Source organism: Psittacula echo (genome assembly GCF_963264785.1).
Source record: "Psittacula echo genome assembly, chromosome: 6".
Lineage (NCBI taxonomy): Eukaryota > Metazoa > Chordata > Aves > Psittaciformes > Psittacidae > Psittacula > Psittacula echo.
Window position 1 is genome coordinate 72357893 of NC_137743.1, and position 23409 is coordinate 72381301.

Sequence of the window (23409 nt, forward strand, 5' to 3'; positions counted from 1 at the left end):
AGGCTTGAGGTGGCACTTCAATGACCACCCCTGCAGGGAGCCTTGCTCCAGCCAGCTTCCAGCCCTGACCCTGGGAGCTGCTGCTTCCCATGTGGAATGATGGCTCGAGCTTGGGACCAACAGCTCTGACACTCTGTGTCCTGCCCAGTCAGATGCTGAGCCCTTTAGGGAGGTGTCCTGGGCTGCCCAGGCATCCCAGATGGAAGGGGTCACCTAATGTGGGGAGAGGAGGTTTGTGAAATACATAGCCCTAGGAAATTATTTGGACCCTCGAGAGTAGGCAGGGAGATATACAGCAAAAGCTTTGCACTGGAGCTGCATGACTAGTTTGCGTGTGTGTGTTTGGCTTTTTAATAAAATACCAGTAAACACAATATGCCTACAGATAAGAATGATGGGCACTGGCTGACTAGTTTGTGCGTTAAATGTGAATATGCCGGCATTAGCTAAATAACAGCATCAGTATGTAAATATGCAAGTCTCTCCACTCAGCAGTTCTTAGAGCTAACGACTCTATTTATTTTTGTAAATATATTTTGCCTGTGATTAAGTAGGAATAAATTGACCCTTCTCCGCTAACATTTCAATACTTCTTATGTAATATTAATGGGAACAACACTTTACTGTTAATGTAGCCGTGCATTTTGTGTCCTTCCCTTCCTTTTCCTGATCATGGTCCAGTTAATGCCACAGGCCAGATCTGCTGCTGCTGTCAGCCAGTGTTACGCGCCACTTGCATCATTTGTGCAAGGGCCGGGGGGTGGCCTGCAATGCAGAACATGGATTCACCGAGTCTCTGTTCCATGCAAGAGGCATTTAACTGAACAAATTGCAAGCCACGTGCTGCCAGGCCAGGTAACGATCTCTCTGCAGAACCTATCCCTGCAGGGCAGCTTTCCCTGGGGAAGAGGTGGCAGAGGCAAGGCAAGAAGTAGGACTAGCCTCAGGTCATCCGCAGGTGTGCAGGGAAAGCCAGGAGCATGTTTGCTGCCCTTTTCTTCAGGAGTAGCAGCCACTCTGTGCCTCCCAGCACTGCCATTTCTGTCCTGGTTTCTCGCAGATCGTGTTTGAGGGATTTATACGCAACGGCTACTCGGGAGAGCTTGCCCTCGATGACATCCGGCTAGGCACCGACATCCCGCTGGAGAACTGCATGGGTACGTTCCACATCCAGCCGTGGGGGCCAGGGGTGGCTGGTGGGGCTGCAGAACCTTCCCGTGCAGGCTCCATGGGCCACCTCTCTCCTGCTTGTGGTACTAGGAGTTTCTGGATCTCAGCTGGGATTTCGCTTGCTCATGAAGGAAATCAGGGGGACTCAGTCTCTGCGGGATGGGGGCTGTTGGTGCAAGAGGCAGGAAGCACATGTCTGTGCCACGCAAAGCTGGAAGAGCAGCTGAGGGTTACCGAGGACTATTCTGCGTGATAAGGGCATACACCAAATTTAAAAGGAAAGTGCTGGACAAAGGAAACCAGCTGTCAGTCAGTATTACATGCTTAGAGGGGGCAATGAGTACAAAAGGAGTCTTCTCTAATAAGAAAGAAAATAGCAGAGGGGTTTTACAGCAGTGTTAACAGCATAACAAAGGAAATTTTTGTCCTAGAATTCACCGTTCCCGAACCAGGCCAAAAGCCAGGTGGATTCATTCAATGTGAAAGGCAGAAAGGACTTTAAAATATCAAAAAAAAGGGCAAAAAAAGTGTGTTTTAGCAGTTTGCTGGTGGAGCCATTGATCTGCGCTATTCCTCCAACTGGCATATCCATGCGTGCACTCTGATGGCTCTCGTGACCATCTAGGTTGGATGTGGATTTAGAACCATCCCAGTTGAGCATGGGACCAGCAGTATTCCATTAGTGGGCTCTGTGCTGAGAGCTGCCCACAGTAGGTGCATTTCTGCGTGATCTGGGTGAGGCAAGTTTCACTGTTAAACACCCATGAAGTGTCTGACCCCTCCTGAAGTCAGTGCAAAGTCAGGTAGAGCAGAGTCTCTCTCCTCACTGGGCTTTGAGAGGCCCCATTCAGTGAAGCTCCTCTCCCCCACCAAGGGGGGGGAGGATTCCAATGCCTCCTAACCCAAGAGGGACTGATGCTCTCTTCCAATGGTTGCATCTCAGGTGAGGAGGTGCAAGACAAATTGTGCTTGGCAAGGGCTGGTCACATCTCTTGCCACCCTGTGCAGGCAGGTGATGGTGAATATGGTGCAGGAACCAGCATTAATAATAGAACAGAGGACCAGGACTGCCCCAGAGATGCTCTTGAGCTCCATCAGTCCCAGATTCCTTGATGCTTTGAACTCTGTTGGTCTCCCATCTGCCAAAGGAGCTAATACTCCATATGTCAAATTCCCTGTATTTAAGATTTGACAGTGGTGTTTTAATCCCTTGCCTTCTATGGCATTAAAGAGAAGCAAGACTGGTGATTAACACTAATAACATTTCCTATCTTACTTCTTTTGAGCTCAGCAGTTCACCTAGCTCCAGTGTTTCTGTATCTTGGGCCTCATGAACCTAAAGCTTAACATTTCAAAACAAAAGCATTAGTAAATTATAAAGTTTCAAGCATCGCCAGCCCTAAAAATAACACCAAACTGCTGCGCAAGATTATTTGGCCCATTCCAGAAAGTTGAATGGGAATCTTAAAACCCATAAGGGTAGTTTGTTTCACATCATTTCCAACAAAGGGCTCCCACTGCAAACTTTAATATAACTCATGGGTCATTTCCAATGTAACCAAAATAATAATGAAACTTCAGAGATACAGTGCTACTCCCTCTCTCTCAGAGCCATGAGACTGTCTGACTCCAGCACAGGCTACTCCTGTTTTTTTCAGATCTAATCCTGGGAAGTAATCTGATTCCTTTTTAGCGTGAAAGAACGCTAATAAGTCACAATAGTTTTTTCCTTTGACAAATGTGTCATTCACATTCTGAACTTGAGTGATGATTTCATAGCACTCAGTAGAGCCAGAGTCTCCTTCTGTGACTCACAGGCATAATGCAGAAGTAATCTAAAAATAATCAGAAATCTATTACTTCTGGAAGAAAGTAATCAGTAATAAGTGCCAATTATTGCTTTTCAGATCCAGTAATTTGTAATAGATTACTTCTTCAAAGAAAGAAGGAAAAAAATTGCTTGCCTTTGTTTCTTGTCGCTGTGAGATAGAGAGGGGCATTGCATCAATGCCCAGAAATAACACAGAATAACAAGGCCAGAGTTGAGCCAGAAACAAAACTGCTCTTGGAAATTTAGGGGGTTTCAGGGTTTCATCACTGGGCTGGTGGGGCTTTGCCTTTGGATGACTCAGGCCAGCCAGCTGAATCCAAATTACCCTCAACCTCGGACATGTTTTCCTCTGAAGTCTGAGTCAAAGCTTATTACATGTCTGAAAGTGGGTTTCTCCCTGTCCTGGTGATGTTGGCTAGTACACGCGCTGTTCCCAGCAAGTGGCTTCTGCGGGGCCCAGCCACGTGCCTGCTCTACTTGGCCCCTGCAAATCAAGAGACATGAACTGTGTATCACACAGTATGCTAGAGATTGGAAGGGACCTTAAAAGATCATTTAGTCCAATCTCCCTGCCGAAGCAGGAACACCTAGATAAGGTCACACAGGAATGTGTCCAGGCGTGTTTTGAATGTCTCCAGAGAAGGAGACTCCACAACCCCCCTGGGCAGCCTGTTCCAGTGTTCTGTCACCCTCACTGAGAAGAAGTTTCTTCTCAAGTTTAAGTGGAACCTCTTGTGTTCCAGTTTGTACCCATTACCCCTTGTCCTATCATTGTTTGCCACTGAGAAGAGCCTGGCTCCAACCTCATGACACTCCCCCTTTATATATTTATATACAGTAATAAGGTCCCCCCGCAGTCTCCTCTTCTCCAAACTATAGAGACCCAGCTCCCTCAGCCTTTCCTCATAAGGGAGATGCTCCACTCCCTTAATCATCTTAGTTGCCCTGCGCTGGACTCTCTCCAGCAGGTCCCTGTCCTTCTTGAACTGAGGGGCCCAGAACTGGACACAATATTCCAGATGCGGTCTCACCAGGGCAGAGTAGAGGGGAAGGAGGACCTCCCTCGACCTACTGACCACCCCTCTTCTAATACACCCCAGGATGCCATTGGCCTTCCTGGCCACAAGGGCCCAGTGTTGGCTCATGGTCATCCTGCCATCCACTAGGACCCCCAGGTCCCTCTCCCCTACACTACTCTCTAACAGGTCGTTCCCCAACCTATACTGGAACCTGGGGTTGTTCCTGCCCAGATGCAGGACTCTACACTTTCCCTTGTTATATTTCATCAAGTTTCTCCCTGCCCAACTCTCCAGCCTGTCCAGGTCTCGCTGGATGGCAGCACAGCCTTCTGGCGTGTCAGCCGCTCCTCCCAGCTTAGTGTCATCAGCAAACTTGCTGACAGTACACTCAATTCCCTCATCTAAATCATTGATGAATATATTAAATAATACTGGTCCCAGTACTGACCCTTGTAATATCCCCTTCTCTGATACTAGGTTTTGTTTTTTCCTTTGCAGAACCCATCACAGCTTTCCCAGGTGAGAACTTCTACTTTCCAGGTAAAACTGCACTTCTCTTGGTGGTTTCTTTCTGCTGGCATGGGCTTTTACATCGAAGAAAAGCAATGTGTGTGCTTGTACAAACAGCAAATGTTCTGAGCATTGAAATGGCAAGTGTATGCTAAACCTCCTCCGCCACAGCAGCAGGAGGTGGCACCCTCTGACTCCTGCTAGGTAACAGGGAGCAGGCAAACACAAGTCACACTGTCTTGGGGCTCAATAGCATTAGGGAACCCACCATCATGAGGTACCCAGCCTCCTGAAGAGCAGCCGAGCCCATAATGGGAAGGCTGTGGAGTAAAGGGTAGTTATCAACTGACTTAAACAAGTAAACCAGTAACCAATTAAAAGTGAAATGAGGTGGCAATGACTTACATTCATTTGGGGGAGGTTGTTTTCTAGTTTATAGATGCTCTAGCAGTGGTAGTGGTTGAGCTGCTGGTGAAGGCGGGCGGGGATGGTGTGCTTGGAAGGGGAAGGGAGTTGGGAGGTAGAAGTGGGAGAGGAAACTGCCATGAGGAGCTCTGAAGGTGACAGTCAATGAAAGGAAAACAAGGTGAAATGGTGCATTTAATAGCTTAATACTAGCCTGGAGGATAGAAACCGGCATTTGTCTGATCAAACCTACAGAGTAAGAGAAAAGGTGAGGAACTCGGAAAAACTGCCTCTCTCTGTGAGCAGTCAGCGGGGATGCTGTTTGCCTTGCTCTGGGGTAGGAAAGGCTGTCTGCTTTTTCAGGGAAGATCAGTTCAGTCTGTTTGAGGTTTTTTCCCTGTGTTTTGATTTTGGATTTTGTTTTCCTGCCCTCCTTTTCAGGAATGCGTCTGGGGGTTGTGTTGTGATGAAGAGCAAACTTAGGGCTCCTCTTAACTTCGTACTCACTTGTACTCTTCCCATCCCCTACTCTGCTGTAAGATATGGCTGGGCTCTTCCGTAGAAGCAGCTGCATTTCTGTGTGGGACAAAGCTGTCTCCTGTGGGTATGTGTGTTGAGAGCTGTGCTAGTAAAAGAAAAGTAGACACTGAGACTGCAGTCATGTGCGCGACTCTGTCCCTGGCGTGTGAGGCAGGCTGTGGAGCATTACCAACGAGAGGGACATCCGCAGGGTGTAACACTATTTTACAGTCATACCCATACTGTAACAACTAGGAATTTGGGTTTGTAGGCTGCTTATTTATCTGCAACTCAGGCTTGTGGTGATACTGAAAAGCTGCTGCAATATTCTCAGCTGACAAAGCCTCATGACCCTTCCTTACTTACACCATCACTCTATGTTCTCCTGGGTCTCGTCTGGTGCCTATTTGGCAGACATCATCCTTGTCTTTTGGGGCTTGTAATGTGTGTTGTCTTCAGTTTGAACCCTCCTCTGGGTCTGTCCCAAAGTCCTGCTAACTCCTGTCATTTCTTTCTCTCTTCACCTCATGCCCTGCTGCCTGTATGCCTCCCATTTCTACGTCCTATTCAGCGTGCCTCAGGGCACACTGGCTTGGTAGGATCAGTGTTTGCTGTGCCTAGCACAGCAAGGTCCCTGAGCACCACAGCCAGATGCTGTTGCAGACACGCCTTCCCTTCAGTTAGGAGCTCACCAGCTTGTGCCAGTGGGCTCCCGCCCATTGCTAACTCCGTCAAGGACATCCTAGCACTGGGTGAGCTGGAAAGACTGCAGGAAGTATGGAGATGTTTTGTGGTCCCCACTCCTGCAGTGACATGATAAGCTGAGAAAGTAAGATGCCATTAAAAATAATAGCAAATCCTTCCTCTCCTGGCTTGGGAGGAAAGCTGAAAATACGCACCTTCCAGGCTCCAGGATCACAAGGCAAATAAGAAGAGAATCGTGTGGGTGGAATATCTTTCAGCCTAGTGGGTTGGGATCTTACGAGACCAGTCAAGTGTGCTTAAACTGTGCTGCATTTGAGAGTTGATGCATCTCACCCTTAAAGAGAAGGTGTAACAAGTGGCTGGAAGCAAGGAGTTAGCTAAATACCTGGTTAAAAATCAGAGATGTATTTCAAAAAGCATGGAGACAAACTGGGGAGAATTTGCCTTTGGGATGGTCCCACACTGAGCATCCCGAAATCAAGACAGGGATATCTTCGCGGAGAAATGACAGGCAGCAACTAAGGGGTTGAGGTTGACACTGGTTTTGTGGCATTCAGATTAGAGGAGTGTAATATTAGCTTTCATCTGTGCCATCTATGAAAATTCCAGCTGTGTTGCTTGTCCACAGCAGTTAACGTCAGTGATTTCAGAGAGGAATATGAGCAATGGCAGAGCAAGGCAGGCAGCCCTCTAGGAGACTCTCTGGAAAGGGTTTTCTCCTTTTTAATTCCCCAGAGGATTTTTGCTCTTTCTTCTTTTGGGTTTTTATTTCTGCTGCTGCATGGCTCTAAAACTGGCTCCTGTGGAGTCTCCCCTGTTAGGAAGAAGAGGGGGCTGTACCTGGCCAGGTTGGAGGCATAAGTGCAGCAGCGCACCCAGGTGAAATTGTCCACTCTTTAGAGATTAAATAAGGTTTCCACTGATCAGTCTCCCAAGCCACACATAAACAAAGCACCCACAAACTCGACAACAACAGCTGGAGGCATTTCTTTATTAAGACAAGAGTCCTAGTGAATAAACAAGGAAGGGCAAGTGTGTGTGTGTGTGTGTGTGTGTGTGTGTGTGTGTGTCGGAAGGCAAAGGGGAGTGGAAAAATTATTAAGTTAAGAAGATGGATTTTTTCTCCATCTCCCCGAGCAGGGAACTTTTCCACTGATACAAGAGAGAACTTCCAGAGAGCAGCAGAGCCAGTAAAAACAGAGCAGATAACATCAGCGCTGTGTGCTGAGTGGATGGGCAGCTATATTTAGTGGCTGACAGTGTAAGGAAGAACAATCATTAGCGTTGGGAATTGGCTTCGTTAGGGCTCAGAGACAACTGAGTGTGATTCCTTAATGACTTCAGTTGCTAAATGAACTCTCCAGACTTCTATCTCCTCAGCAGGGCCGTGAAGTGTGGAAACAGAGGCCAAGGAGAGGCTCTGCACTACCCCTCATGCTTGCAGCCGCGGCTGCTGCACAGGGACATCTGGAGTAGGTCAAAGCCAAGCAGAGGTTGTCCTGAATCTGCAACCTCCTCGAGATCCCCCAGGGGTCCTTCCCATGAGAGGGATCATCTGGAACACATCGTGCTTCCTCCCTTCATCCCCAGGCAGGCAGAGGTGCGTGGGGAAGGGGCAAGGAGCGCAGGCTCAGCACTGTGATGTGTGTTCCTCTATTGACAGACCCACCGTTTTTACTCCCTGCCCTGCACTGGGTAATGTACAGGCATTAGAAAGCCACAGAAACCTTCCTTCCCTCTATTCTTCAGGCAGGAGTGTTGTTCCCCTACAGGCTCCAGAGCTGTCGGCATCCCTGACACCTGCCCCCCCTCTCCGCACCCCAGTTTCCACCAGCGGGGCCAGTGCGTATCAGTGGTGTGAGCAGCTGTTCGCCTGTAAATCTCTCGATGGACCGAGGTGCTATGTAAGCAGCGACTGTCACTGAGTGTAAACATGAGTGGCCTCTGCACAGCGAGCAGCCCTGTGCTCTTCCTGGGGGTCAGCCCCGTGCCTCAGCACTGTCAGGCGCAGGCGAGGTGTTGCTGATCCATTGGGGATGGCGGCAGGCTGTGTATGGGTGTGGGGTGCCTCAGCCAGTGGGATCTGTGCTGGAGACAGCAGCAGGTTATTGGTGATGCTCACCCCGGTGCGGGCTGATGGCAGCCCCCAAGGAGTGTCCCACACTGACAACCCCCGTGTAGGAATGTGCTGCTTCTGTTCCCCCACACCAGGCTGATCGGTGGAGATAGAGGAGGACGGCATAGGGCTGCCTGCTCCCTGCTTTTCCCGCCTGCAACATAACAGCCCACCCTGTATCCCCCTCTCTTAGGCGCTGTGGGGGGGGCAGGAGCAACAGGGCCACCCCCTCCCATTCCTGGTGGCGAGGGGTAGCTGGGGTGAGACGGGGTGAGGGCGGTGTATCTGGCAGGTAGGCTTCTCCTGAGACATCCAAATTCCTTGCATACAATGACAAATATGTGGGTGGTTCCCAGCCTGCTGCTCTGTAAAAGCGGGATTTGGCTTGGCTGTGTGGGTTTTTTTTCTTGGTTTTGAGGGGTTTTTTCTGTTGTAGCTATGTGTCTGGATGCAGTATTCATTCTTGGTTTTACTCCCTGTGCTCAAGTTTGGGGGGATGGGGAGAGGAGGAAAGCCTTGTGAGTGCATTTCCCCTCATCCTCTGTGCCACCAGCAGCGGAAAAGCTGTCTCCATCCCAAGTCTGGAAGTCAGTGGCTCTGCTGGCAGGGCAGTGTTGGTAGTGGAGGGCAGAAACTGTGCTGTGAGATGCCCTTGCTGCTAGCAAAGTGTGCACATCCTGCACTGTTCTGCTTTTCCTCCTTGGCATCCTCCGAGCCTGCTGAGGAAACCATGCTGGAGTTGGTTAGAGCAGAGTTCAACAATATGGTGACACCAAACTGCAGGAGCCCAAAAATTCTGCTTGCCAGCACCTACGGGCTGTGCCCCCCACAGCGTGCCAGGGGCAAGAGGAGAAGACAAGTGACGTAGGGGGTCAGTCTGTCCAGCACCAGAGCGAACTCTTTGAGAGCTTCCCTGGGGACTTTGGACCCCTTGAAGTAGCCAGTGAGTAAATGTGGTGCAGAACTGCATCTCTCTGGAGTTACTTACACAAGCGGAGCTGGGGAGGTGGGAGCAGTGTGTGCAGGAGGAACAGCACAGAGCTGGTCTTGGGCCGTGCGGATCAGCACAGACATCGGTGCTCAGTGCCAGCCAGGGCACATGTGTGCGTGCTTGTGCGGGCTGGCAGCAAGGTCCTGTGGTGGCTGATCAGCAGATGCGCGCATAGCTGTCCCAGGATGACCTGGGAAGGGAGAGCAGCGCCTTGCAGCACTGCCCTGCAACACACTGCAGCTGCAGGCGTAGGAAAGGAAGGGTTAGCCATTGCTGGGCTGAGCTTGGGCACTGCCTGCCCTTGAGTTCAAGGGAGGCAGCTACTTTTCCAGCCCTCCCTAGGGTGTGTTTGCTTTATCAGCATGAATTCATAGTCTTGGCTTGCTTAAGCTGCGGAGAGCATGAGTTTCTGATGTGAGCGTTGGGTTGAATTTCCAGTCTGTACTGTGTAAATAATCGCAACCGTTCTTTCTTGCTTTAAAAAATAAGGATATCTCTCAGTCTGTGAATGGGCACCTAGCAAGAGCAGGTCTGTGTGCAGAGCACTTTCAGACAGAGATCTTCTTCTCTGTCTTTTCTTTTAGAACAGCAACTGTTTCTCCCTGTAATTTCTTTCCCAGTCTCCTGCGGTAACTTCCTTGCCCATCTGAGATTATGCTCTTCCTCCAATTAGGAAAGTGATGTGTTTTGTCACTGCTTGACAACATCTGCCATGTGGAGGCAAAACCAGGCGGCTGATCTGGAGAAGGCAAAAAAAAAAAAAGGGGGGAAGAAAACATTTGTTGATGCCAGAAATAACAGTAATAATAATGTGCATATGGAATACGTATTGAAATCCAGGCAGCCTGATGAATTAAGAGGGAAGAAACAGGCCCCTTGAGTATGTGGGCTCAGTGAATGCCAGGCTGTGCTCCCCCCCAGGTGCACACCCCGTATCCGGTGGCAGCCCTGGCACCTCGTGTTACTCCGTGCTGTACTCTCGCAAGCATGTGTGTTTCTGTTTGTGCGTCTGCATGCCTCCCACCTAGCAACCCTGTTCTGTGTCTCCTCCCCAGGGGCAACCCTCCTGCCAGGGACCGAGCCCACAGTGGACACGGTGTCAGTGCAGCCCATCCCAGCCTACTGGTATTACGTTATTGCCGCCGGAGGTGCTGTTGTGGTGCTGGTCTCCGTCGCGCTGGCCCTTGTGCTCCACTACCACCGGTTCCGCTATGCGGCCAAGAAGAGCGATCACTCCATCACCTACAAAACCTCCCACTATGCCAACGGGGCCCCTGTGGCCGTGGAGCCCACCCTAACCATAAAACTAGAGCAAGACCCCAGCTCGCGCTGCTGAGAGCCGAACAGGAACGAGCGAACAAACAAAACACAAACCAGACAGACAGACAGAAACTAAGACTTCAAATATGTTGCCTCAGTTTTGCACTTTTTTCCTTACCTAGCATACGTGTGAACTCTTAGACATCTCCGTCCCTTCTCTGTCCCCCCCAGCCCTCCCTGAATCTTTTACAAACTCTAAACTAATGCTGCATCTTGGATCGCCAGAAGAGACACAACGCCCCTTCACTTCAGAAGTGAATGCTCCCTTTCGATTACTTTTCGAGGAGTCTCGAGATGTCGGGTGGGGTTTTTTGTTTTGTTGTGTTTGTTTGTTTGGGGAGTGTTTTTTGGTCGATAGGCTTGTTTGGTTTGGGGTTTTTTCCCTTCCTCCCAGTAGGCAAGCTGCAAGGGAACTTGATGGAGAGCCTGGAAGCTTGTGTGTGCGGCTCATGCGCGAGTGCGCTAAATCTGTGTAATGCGAGTGTGCATGGGAATGTGTGTGTCTGACTGACTGAATGTGTATTTAGAAACAGCCCCTTTTTAATTTGCTTGTTGTTGCTTTTACTTGCACAGGGAATGTTTGTTTGTTTTGTTTTTCATTTCTCCCCCCTTCCCGCCTCCCCTCTGGAAGGTCTGGGTCATGTTTATGGTAAATACCCTGATTTGTTTACTTGGGAAAGAGAGCAATGCTTTTTTGTTGCCTTATCTAGCTTTGGCTGGGTTTCTTGTTTGATAGTGTTAATGTCTCGGATGCAAAATGAGAAGAAGACACCAGGCTGGACAGTAGGAATGTCCACCTCAGATGGCTAGAAGAATCCAGAGAGATTCATAGACATCCAAAAAGTAAGATCTCTCCATCTTATTCTTTCTGCAGCCAACATGATAACACAGCCATTGTTTGGAAGTGTGTGTGGGGGGAAATCTTCCTTCCCTCACCTGCAAGTGAATCTATTTAAAGTTGCCTTATATCAGAGAAGCTCATAATGAATGTTTTGTTTGTATCTGTTAAAGCCAGCCTTAGGGTAACACATAGACTTCAGGAGGTCTAAGGTGGATGCTGAATACTGTAGTTTCTTGAGAATTGAAGGTTTATTTATTTTCTAAGTATCCTTGCTCTGGGTGCTGATGGTTTTGCTTTTACACGGGAAAAGGGGAGAGGGCTCCTCCTTGTCTTTCTGCTAGGACAAGGATAGTTCCCCTTTCTGGGTCTTAGGTTTGTTTTTTTAACTCTGCCCAGTTCATAGCTGCTGAATCACAGAAATTGCCAGTTGACTTTCTAGAATGTCAGTTAGTTTTGCGTTTGCTAATGTTCTGCTTCTTAAAGCATCAGTAGCATCTAGCAAGCAAAGCCTAGCAGGCGCGCCTTGTGAGGGGCCCAGCTATTGCTTCTGCTTTAACCAGGGAGGTGAGATGGAGCCTCTAACATGCCTCCGACTGTTGAATGGCCCAGCATATTGTAGTGGAAATGCCTTATATAAATTACTGAATGATGAGATGCAAAAGTGGTTTGAATCCTTAAGTCTAATCTGTTTGCAGGCGAGAAAAGTACCTCTAGTGAGCAAGGTTTGTGTTCATTTGTGCTGAGTGGTCAGATTCCCTCCTCCCTCCTAAACTTGCTAGTGCTCCCCACCCATCCTTTGCCCATGAATATTGCATAGAATGAATTGAGACGAGCAGCTCTGTTAACTTCCCTGCAGTCTTGAGCTTCCTTTTGGTCTGGGGAAAAAGTGGAAACACAAATGGTGCTGTGCATGCGTGATATTGGCCCCTGTTGCAGTGGAGCCCTCTGCCCAGGGGATCTCTGTTGATGGGGTGTCAGTCTCCTCTCCCTCCCTGCCTTTATTCATGCCTTTATTTTAGCTCACATGCTGTTTACTCAACAGAGTTCAGCGGGACCCCCTCAGCTGCAGCAGCAAGTGTTTAAAGCGTGCAGGGAGTGCAGAAAAGCCTGGGGTGATTTGGCATGGTGAGCACATTAGGGGTGGTGGGTTCTTGGGGCAGCATTCCACCAAGGTCAGGCTCCCATGAGCTTTTCAAGGGTGGCAGGGATGTCGCTGTCCCATCAGAGATGGAAGGGACCTGGGTGAGCTCCTGTCACCTTGCAGGTAGTTCTGCCTAGAGAGGCAGCCCCTACAGAGGGGCTTCCAGGGCCAGAATGCTTTCTCTGGGAGCCTTCTCATTATGCAGCACTGATGTTGCAGTGCATATGGCTGGTGGTGTGAAATCCCAGCCATCCACTCCCCCTCAGCCAGCTCCAGATTAAAACAGATGTGAAATAGTGGCATGTGCTTGCTGCATTTTCAGGTCAGACCAAGCCATGTCAGCAAATGATAGCATCACATTTCCAGTCAGTTCAATCTCCCTAGGTCAGTCAGTCCCCTCGCTTCAACCAGGTTCACCCCCATGGACGTAGCAAGTGCGCATCGGTGTGTCAGGGAGGAGAATGTGGCACCCTGTCTTTCAAACCAAAATCACCAAAGACAAAACAGAAGGTCACTTCCTGATTTTTATTCCCAGTTCTCCCCTGCTCCTCGAGCCCTGACATCCCCAGCGTTGCCCAGTTGCCTGTGTGTGAAAAATATCTTGTGGAAATTTGAAACTCTTTGAAGATGTATTGTGTGGAATGTAATAAAATGATGATATTTTTATACAAATACCTGGGGGTTTTCTTCCTTCTTTCTGTGCTAACGAGAACGCTGTCGGTAGAAGCAAAGCGGTGCTTCAAAACTCCATGTTTTCTTTTGGAGCATCAGGGCTGTTTGCTTTAGCAAAGTGAAGCTCCTGTTCCCGCTGCATGCAGATGCAGCTCCTGTGTGCGCACCCTGCCTCGCCGCACTCAGGATCAGGCCATTAGCAGCGGCTTTTAGATCCATTACATTTGTACCAGTCCGTAGTGGGAGTTTTGGGCGGCTGGACTGACACTGGGGTTGTCTGGGGATTTCGATAGCGTTTCTTAAGTGCTAAATGGCTCACTGTGATTATGCAGAATTTCTCCAGCTGGGCCCCTGGAGACAGGACATCCGACTTCCCAGGGCCCTGGGGGCCGGCTTGGCTGCCAGCTCAGCCGAACCGTGTGCTCTGTCCATAAGCACAATGAACACCGGGTAAGCCATTACCAGAATGAATAATGAAAATGGCAATGCATTCCTCTCCCATGAAACCGTTGTTGCGCCTCTGCATGTTGGGCTGCGTAGGAGAGCTGTGTGGCAGCAGCCCAAGCACCACAGCACCAAGGGTTTGGAGAAGTGTGTGTCCCCTGCCTTCCCTCCACCCAAGTCCTCCCAGCTTGTGACAGGGATCTCTGCTGCAGTGTCTTCCCATCTTCTCTAGGTGTGCCTTTTGCTCCTTCAGAGGAGTCAGCAGCATCGCATTTCATGTGAAAGATATTTTGCTGCCAATTTGAGAGGTTTTCTTTCCCTTCTGCATTTATTTGCCTTCTATCATACTCTTTACTCTGGCATGCAGCTCAGCTTTGCAGTGAAACTTCCTGGCTTCACTAGGAATTCAGGCCATCAACAAAAAATAATTCAGATGTGATCCCTCGCTGTGGCTGTTCAAACACAAATGGAGCTGAGGAACCATGCTATCTTTTCTTCGGCTTTTTTTTCCCCCCATCTAATTGTACAGCAAAGCCCATACACTTGTAATTTGCATTTCGTACACTTCAGTGACTGTCCAAGCAAAACTCAAAACAAATATGCACATGCGAAAAGCAGGGAGGGAGAGGCAGGCTGATGGCTTCCCAACAAGGGAGAAAAAAATTCTGTGAAGTAAACAGACAAAAAGGGAGGAATCATTTGGGGTTTAATTATTCCTTATGTGTGCCACAGCCAGATTGACCGGGGAGTTGGGTGCTGCTCAGGCTGCTGCTCATCGTAGGGAAGAAGGCAGCTAAAATGAGCTCACTTCATTTAAGAAAAATAAAACTTGGTGTGATTTTGATGCAACCTCTGCTGCAGGTAGTGTCAGGCATTTAAGAGTCTATTTTAAAAGAAGAAGGGGTAAATGGGGTAGCAGCAGGGGCTCCGTATCTCAGAGTGTTGTTAGGGGTGGAAGCCTGCGGTCTCCTGCATGTCACACGAAGGGTGCAGGCGTGAGTCCCCTGGCGCTAGGTAGGGTGATGGTGTCTTTTTATCTCTGCGGTTGCTGCCGTATTGTAGGGAAAGTGAATCCTTGTGGCTGTGAGTGAGGACCCAAGGGCACTCTGTAAGCGGTGGTGCAAAGCCGGTGGCTAACAAGGGTGTGACAGAGGGAGCGATGACCTGGCAAACCAAAGGGTGCCATGGGAAGGGCTGTGCTGTGCCTTGCCTGGGCAATGTCAGCATGCCTGTGATGGATGATGACTCAGGAGTGCTCATTCACCCCGCCGGGTCAGCCTCCTGCCGGGACACTTGGCACAGGGAACCCTGAGCTGCTTGTCCCCAGGCTGAAAGGGCAACGTTGGCTTTTCCTGGGCAGGGTTGAAATGTCTCTGCCGGTGAATGGAAGGGAATGAGGTAGAAACCAGGCTGTGCATGGGGCTGCACTGGAGTTTTTGCCCCTCCAGAAACCCTGTGAAAACCTTTATCAGGACTGGCCCCATCTTACCCCACGCCAGAGCAACAGAGTGAGGCGCACAGGCACCAGGCGAGGGCCCCGAGGCGAGCTTGGACAGCCTGTTGGCTTTCTGCCACAGCTCCTCCATCAGTGGCTTTGGCGGCTCATAGCAGCGATTGCAGGCGTGACTGCCAGTTTGAGGAATAGTGTCGTTAGCCATTGCTGCTGTAAAAACAAACAGCAACAACAGGGAGGGTGATAAACGTATCAGGATGCTGCAGAGCTGCCAGCTTCTCCCCCGGCTTCCAGCCCTTGCGTGGTGGTAGTGGACTGGCAGTGCTGCCCTTGCGCCGAGGAGCTGGGACTGGTGAGATCCAGCACGGAGCACCAAATGCAAATGGTGGCTCCTTACCTGGGCAGTCCAGCACTAAGAAGGGAAGAGGAAAACCATGCTGTATAATGCCCCTGTAATGTCCTGTGCACACATGCTGTGACCACTCTTTCCTTGGCCTGGTGCTGGCGCTGAGGAGAGGTGCAAAAGCAAGACATGCGAGGGAAAGGTTTGGACTGCAACAGAGGATGTGATGCTGGAGGGAGGGTTTGGCAGGGTCCCGAGTTTGGGCAGCTGCCTTGGCCATCTGCCATGCGTGCAGCGAGGGCAGGGTGCCACATATTGGAGGGCAGTGCTGGGGCTGGGAATAGCTGCCTGCTTGCGTTTGCCTCCACATCCAGCCTGGCTTCGCATCTCTGAGTGCGTTCAGTGGGGTTTTCACCTGGCAAGCCAGGCTTCCCTATCCTCTCTGCACATGGGAGCCCAAGGAACACAAGAGATTCCTCAATGCCCCTTGGTTTGGTGATTGCTCTGCAATGTGAACCATGCACTGCTGCTGAAGCAGCCCCAAGGCAATCTGAGGATAAGGTCTGGGGGTTCCTGTGCTGCAGAGGCCAGGGAGAAGCTGCTTGTTTACTTTCTTTACTGCTCAGCTGTAGCCAAAGCACTGTTTTAATTTGAAATTTGGCAGGGATTTAGCCCTTTTGTAAACTCAAGTCGGTCTGTGTTTCTGGAGGAGTGGGGAAGGGAGAAGTGAGGCTGATTTGGGTCTGGAAATAGAGCGGTGGGGGATTCAGAGGGAGTGTTTCTGCCTGGTGCCTGTGCTGCTGCTTTGAGAAGCACTTCCCTGCTCACGGAGGGTGGGAAGTGTTGCTCCCACAGCCCCCTGGGCTCCCAGCCGAAGGAGCAGCGCGGCGCTGCTGCCGCCAAACAGAGCGGAGTCAAGGCGAGGCCACAGCGGCTGCTCCGCTGTGTCAAAACAAAGTGATGTGAGTTGGAGTCACACTATTGCTGCCGAGAGAAAAGGGCTGGGAATGAGCAAAGGGAGAAAAGCGAGCATGAGCGCAGAGCTGGAGCTCTGGCTGCCAGCGCTGGGGAGCCGTAATTTCCGACCCCCTTTTCCTAGACTTAGGTGTGTGTAATGTTTCAGCCCTTCCTGGGTGCTATTTGACAGGGCAGCAGTTGTACACCTCCAGTGTTCCCCTTGCTGGGCAGGATAGCACCAGCCAAGATGGATGTTGTAGCCGCAGGAGAGAGGGGTGAACAGGTAGGAGGACACCTGCTGTTTTCAAGGAAGCGAGCAGCGCATGGTTGTTTCCTCACTGTGGAAAGGACCAGAGGGCGGCCAGCTGCCCCTCTTTTGTACCAGGATACACGGCTCAGTTGTTACTGGAGAGTAAGAGACGATAGGTAGCAGAGCCCACCAGCCACCATCACCTGATGCATCTCCTTTGTCCCCAGAGCCCACAGATGCCTGCAGAAAGTGGGGAGCAGGATGGCAGGAGTGCTCTCTGCTGTGTGCCAGGGAGGCTGTGGGCAGGCAGCAGAAGGGGCTGGAAATTACTGCATGTTTAATGTATCATTTGGGGAAGGCACCTTCTGTTGAGAAGCTCATTTTGTTCACCTATGAAGAGCCCGAGAGGCACTGCAGCCACCATCCGCAAATGCCTCTGTGTAGAGTGATGCATGGTAATGAACAGAGCTTTGCCTTGGGATGGAGGGACCCAGCAGTGCCCTGATTGAAACCAAAGTCAGCCCAGGAAGAAAACAGCATTTTTTTCTTGATGGTGGTCTTTTGACTTGGAGGAATGCATCTAGGTTCGGTCTGGATGTCCTCTCCAAAACAATAGCTCTTGGCTTGCTGCAAAGGTCTCTGCCTGAGGCAGTGTGCATTGCTGGTAAGCCCCTGCAAGCAGGCTGGCACTGAGTGTGTGTGGTGGTGGGAAGTATATGCCAGTCCATGTGATGCACTGACCTCAGCTTTGCAGAGGTGAGCTGCCTTGGGTAGATTTGGGAGAGCTTTTCTGCAAGAGGTGCGTGTATGTCTGTGGTGGGACATCAGAGAACCTTGCTCTTGTGTACTCTTGTGCCTCCCCTGCTGCCCTGGCAAGGCATATCAAGCTACCCATCACCCCCTTCCAGTAATCCCTTCCCTGACCTGATCCCTCCCACCCCTGCTGCTATTTTAAACCAGATGTACATTGAAGTTCCTTAATCTCTGGAAATACTAATTTTCTCCTCTCCCTCCATGTGAGTTCATATGAAGTTGCTCCTTGTCTTTGATTAGAATCTTATCTTTCTTTTTTCAGGTCCCATAAATTAGCCTTTTAGCTGGCAGTGCTTTCAGATCCAACAGATAACAGCCTTTCTCAGCATCTGGCCATTTCCAAAGGCATCGCTAACATCATCTTTGGGGCATGACTTGCTAGGTGCTCACAGCTATAATTCAGCACACACGCTTTGAAAAAGGCTTTTCACTTAGTAGAAAGCGTTCCTCATGTTTAAATACAGTTTCCCCTAATTTTCTTGCCTACCCTTCTCTAGTATTTTATATTTTTTCATTTTAAAACGCAAAGAAAATTGCACCTGAAAGCTGCCCTTTAAGGAAGCTTCTCCCCACAGCACAGGGCACAGCATGTTTCTCCCATTCTGCCCAGCAGCTTGTGGGGCTTTTCTGGGGACCACTTTTCAAAGGGGCACTTTCCATGGCGTGCTCCACTTGTCACAGTATTGCTGAGACTTGTCACAAAGGAGTGTAATTGAAGACAAATAGCAGGCTAGTCTCTGTGAGAGGAAATCATCTCCACTAGGAACTGCAATGAGACCACCAGCTCCAGTTCCCACAGACAGCCACACAGCCAGAGCTGATTTGTTAATGACTCGAGAAACCCAAGGATGGAAAAAGAAACGTTGAGTCCTATTTTTCCAAAGCCAGGGTAGAGCCCTGCGTGACAACAGACAATCTGATAGCAGTGAAATGGCATGCAGAGAAGAGATGAATGAGGGCCTACCACAGGCCTGAGGAGGAAGAAGAATGAGCGAGGAACAAGATGTCTTTTGAGCAGGACTTCGAGTCATGTTAGCATGGGGAATTGAGAAAATTGCTAGAAAAGTAAATAGAGTTTGGGCTTGGCTTTTTGTATAAATGTTCTCTCTTTTCAAGTTTTCCCAGTGCTCCTTCCTTTCAGGCTGGAAGAACTGGTGTTCTTTTGAAAGTGTTGATTAACCAATACTTTGTTTTTTCTGGCTTTTCCCTCAAGGCTACCCTGGGAAATAAAAGAGCACCAAATTGCTAGCTTGTTCTCACACAAAATTTAGAGGAGCTGCAATATGGAAAGGCAAAAGGCTTTTCCCACACATGGGCTCCTTCGGCAAACCATGGTCCAGTTTTGACCTTTGCTTGTGTTTGAGCAACCTGCAGTTTCCACAGAGCTGTGTAGGTGACATGGCTGGCAAATGTCATTGCTTGTCTTCTGATGGAGGACTAGCAGAGCAGACGTCTCCGCGTGTGAACTGCTTTGCAAGTTATTTTTCCACATGTTCGGCTCTAAATGTTTGCAAGAGGCCCTCAGGCAGTTCTCCCAGCCCTAAGATGTTGCCATCTGGGCCTGTCAGTTCTGGAAGTGTTGAGAAATCATGTGAACTCACTGCTAAAGTGAGGATTTACAGAAAATGGTGTGCACCTATGTTTCTTCAACAACTTACCAGCTGAATTACCTGGCTCACTAGACACAGACCTCATCCTCAGGAGGGCCAAGTGCTGTTCCTGTTGCCAGGCTCACTTGAAAATTCAAAGAAATCCCTTAATCCTTTGAGTGCAGAAGGCAAAAGGCAGCTCTACCCAAGGAATGGGTATTTGGGAAGGTATCATTAGTACCAGCACAGAGGATCATTGCAGTCAGGTATAAGGTGGCACTGGGGCAGCATGACATTCAGCAGAGCCCCCTGCTCTGGAAGTCAACCTTGAAATGTCACTGGTGGGGAATTGCCTCATACCGTTGCCTGGGATAGCAAAAATACTTGACTTGACAATCCAGGAGGGCTTTTCAAGTCCTAAATCTCTGTGAAAATGTGCACAAATATTCTTTTATAGGGTTTTGAATAATTTCTTCACACGTGGCTTTTTAGGCACAAGTTACATTCTTTGGGTTTTGTTGTTTATAAGAAAACTCTTTAAACACTTCTTGCTATTTTCACACGGGATGTGAAGTAGCCTTGGTTTTCAACCATAACTATTTCAAGAGTGTGACTTTTAGCACTTTCTAGTAGTCCCTCATTTTTCTGCATTCCCGATCATTTCAAGGTGCCTTCTCAGTTGAGCACCCCAAGCTACTGTCAGCTTTGAAAAATCTAAGCAGATAGAAATGAAAGGGCATTTTCTTTTGGAAAACTGAAAAAAGAGCCATGGTAACTATACATAGAGATAATGCTAGGAAGGCTGCGCAGGAAAATAACTTCTGCTCTGGGATTACAGCATGTGCATTTGGTCACTGGTGCTTGATCTGTGCTGAACAATAAAAAGAAATGTCACCACTAAAAGGAACTGGATCAAAGAAGTGTTAACATAAATGCCTAGATATGGACACCCATTTGCCGCTCTCGCCATTTCAACCATCTTTTGCATTAAAACATATAATGATGATACATGACTTCCTCAAATTACTCAAATTTCAGATAAATTTGACTACCCAAAGAGAAAGCAGGTCATTGAAGCTCTGTGTCCAGTAAGATGTATGGGAAAAGATGAAAAGTAGAGTGTGCTAAATGGATCTAGCATTAGTGGCAAGTAATGACAGGCACTAAGATCCTATTCAGAGTTATAAGGATAATACCCATGAGCATGTTAATAGTGAATTATGGCCATTATGCAGGCACCAATGACAATATTTTAGTGCTATTCAAGTTACCCGGTTTCTTTGCTTTTCACTCACTCTCGTTTCTTCTTAAAAGCTGGTCATTTGGTGGTCATGAAATGTGAGGTAGTGGGAATATGCTGTTCTCTCAAGTCTGAAAGAGTCTTCATTGACTTTAGTCGAAGGAAGAAGAGGAAGAGTTCTTCCTCCTTCCATGAGGAAGAACCTTGCTGTACTTTAACTATTGTTTTCTTCTGGCCAGTCTTGCAGTCCAGTGACCAATGACAATAATGCCTCTAAAAATCCTCTTTAAACAAATTGTGCTTCCCATTTTGTTGTTCTAGTAAACTTCCCAAGAATGGAGGATGACTTTCCGATCTCTGAGCAAGACTTTGAAGACAATGATGATTCAGGTTGGTATCCAAATGCCACACTGGCAATTTATCTGGGGAAACTTGTGTTTCACTATGAGATGCTACAATTAATTACTCACAAACTTCAGCTTTAGTGGGAGTTATAAGCTAGAACATGCTTGAGAAGATACACTGAAGTGGTGACTTAGTGTCTGGACAAAGACATTAGGTTCTTCTCTTGTTTTCCTTTTTCAACAGCCAGCCAGCAACCTTTAAAAGTCAATATATTGTATTTGTGTTAGGACAAGTGGAACTGATCTTTCAAGCATTAATTGCTGCTTGCATGGCATTTTGACTTGTAAATGGAGAAAATTAAGTCTGGGTGCTGTGACAGATTGTTTCCACAGTTTTGAACCCAATGGCACTTGAAAGGCCAGAGTTTCGGTGGGTGTAAAATGTTAGCAAGCTATTTAGATAGCCTGAGATGTAAAAGGGAATTAGGGCAGCTCGCTTTCTTGGTAGTTCAGTGTTTCACATTACTTCTTGACCTGGGTTAGTGAATCCTGTGGAAATATACCCATGGCAGGGCTTATACTCTTGTAAAGCCATCATAATTCAAGTGAGAAATGCATAAAAGTGATGGGGGAAAAAGCAATCCCTGGATAATAAGAAGTGCCCATTCCACTGCAGATTACTTTGGATCGGATAGGAACGACACACTGTTCTCTACTAACTCTCCAGGAACCCCAAAGCTGGACAAAGAGAAAAGCTGGCTGTACACCCTGGATCCCATCCTGGTGACCATCATAGCGATGAGCTCCCTTGGCGTCCTCCTCGGGGCCATCTGCGCTGGTCTGCTCCTCTACTGCACGTGCTCGTACGCTGGGCTGTCCTCGCGGAGCTCCACCACGCTGGAGAACTACAACTTCGAGCTGTACGATGGCATCAAGCACAAGGTCAAGATGAACCACCAGAAGTGCTGTTCGGAGGCCTGATGGGTGCCCTGGGGATCACCCTCAGCGTTGTGCCCGGTGAGGTGGGCTGGCAAGGGGGTACTTTATTTGCTGTTTTCTATGGGAACTGAATGCCATAATGGGGAACAAGGAGTGTGGGAGGAGCAAGGGGAGGCGCTGCTCCTGCCGCCAGGTCCCACTGGTGGGTCACGCTCCGCCAGGACTGAGCGGGCTTTTCCGCAACCTGGACTGTGCTGGGCGAGGGGGGACCGAGACCCTTGTTTATTGGTTCATCTTCATTTTGTGCTGATGCGAGTGGCTGGGGTGTGGCAAAGGAGACTGGTTTACCTTTTGGATGTGAAAACTAAATGTTGATTGTTATTTTCCACCTCCTTTCTCTGGTGAGCTGCTGAGAAGGCTGAGGGATTTCTTTAGAAATAACACACACACATGGAGACCCTGTCCATTTTAGACCCCATCCAGATATCATTTTGGCTGTAGGGACTTGTGCATTTCACACTAAGTCCAGAAAGCTGCAGTTTCCAGTCCTGGAAATGGAAGCGTGTTGTTACCTTCAACTTTCCTTCTCCTGGTAGGGTGGAAAGGTACGATACTGGCTTTAGTGTCAACGGTAGCAACAGTGCTTCCCAAAATCATTAAGAAATAAAATAGAAAGGAAACCCTATGTGTAGAAGCACCTCTTTGAGAGAAGCTGAAGAGCCTTAAAGCGATTTGTGAATAAGAGCCATTTATTAAATCCAGATCTTGGATTGCAACAGCTGAGGCCTTCATCAGGAAGGCCTTTCTTTGAATCTCCCACCCCTCTTGATCCTGCCCTTCTTCTTTTTGTTATAATGCAAAAGTTGCAGCAAACAAAAAGTAAAGCCTGTCAGGCTGCCAGCGCTCAGGCAATGGCTTCGGGAAGGGGGCTTCACTCGGGGTTTGACTTGGAGCACGGTGCTGAGGCCTCTCCAAAGTGCCAGGGAGGGAAAATGAACAGGGGAGGAGGCTGGAGCTGTGCCCATGTCCTGGGGAACCCACTCATGGCACCCACCACCCCACCCTTCACTGGCCCTCTCTCTTTCACAGTGCTCCCCTTCTTTGTGGAGCTGGGGAGCACAAGCTGGCACTGTCGGCACTGGTGGACCAAATGGCTGCCGCCGTATCCCTTCGGAGCAAAGCTGCTCTGTTCCCGATCAGTAGCAAAAACCTGAAGTTTTATTTATGATGAGCTGTGTTTTGTTTTACTTTGAACAAGTGCCTTAGAAGAAGTATTTTTCCTCCATCTGATGATCAGTGCTGTATCAAACAACAAGTGAGGCCTTCATCCTTCCCCAGCAAAACACTCTTCACCACTCTCTACTGGGTAGAGCCCGGGAGAAGTCTGGTCCTTCTGCTTTCAAGTGGTCTGGCTACATTGTCTGGCAGCTGATACCTCCCCACTTACCACTGTGCCGTGGGAGAGGAGTGTTATGAAGACAATTTAATGGAGAAACAAGAATTCAAGTGCTGGGCCCCAAACCAGTGCCTTCTTTTCCAATTCGGCACAGATTGATTGTCCCTATCAGCTTGCACATATATAAGCAGGAAAGCTTTCCAACTCGTTATGTTTGCTTTTCCAGGGCACTTTGGAAATACCTGACGTGTCCTGATTTTACATTTTGCCTAGCAAATAGTTTGGGGATGGATTTTTTTCCCCTCACTAACCACAGAACGCCAAAGGTGTGATGTGCTGTGAAGCTCAGTTGGCGCAGCGCCTGCAAACACATCCTGCAGGAGGCCAGGTGTTTGGGGAGA

The 23409-nt window shown here is 48.9% G+C and overlaps 1 protein-coding gene across 2 annotated transcripts in view; it reads left to right on the forward strand.

Moving 5' to 3' along the window:
• Positions 1 to 21654, forward strand: part of NRP2 (neuropilin 2) — a gene marked incomplete at both ends in the record, with an annotated part of 85513 nt that extends 63859 nt beyond the window's left edge. Inside the window, 4 exons of one of the 2 annotated variants that reach the window (XM_080621596.1) lie at positions 1061 to 1157; positions 4519 to 4560; positions 20651 to 20719; positions 21350 to 21654. In XM_080621596.1, the coding sequence (XP_080477722.1) occupies positions 1061 to 1157; positions 4519 to 4560; positions 20651 to 20719; positions 21350 to 21654 (513 nt within the window). The remainder of the gene's footprint in view (positions 1 to 1060; positions 1158 to 4518; positions 4561 to 20650; positions 20720 to 21349) is intronic. The other variant, XM_080621597.1, reaches the window with a different exon arrangement.
• Positions 21655 to 23409: the final 1755 nt, after the last annotated feature.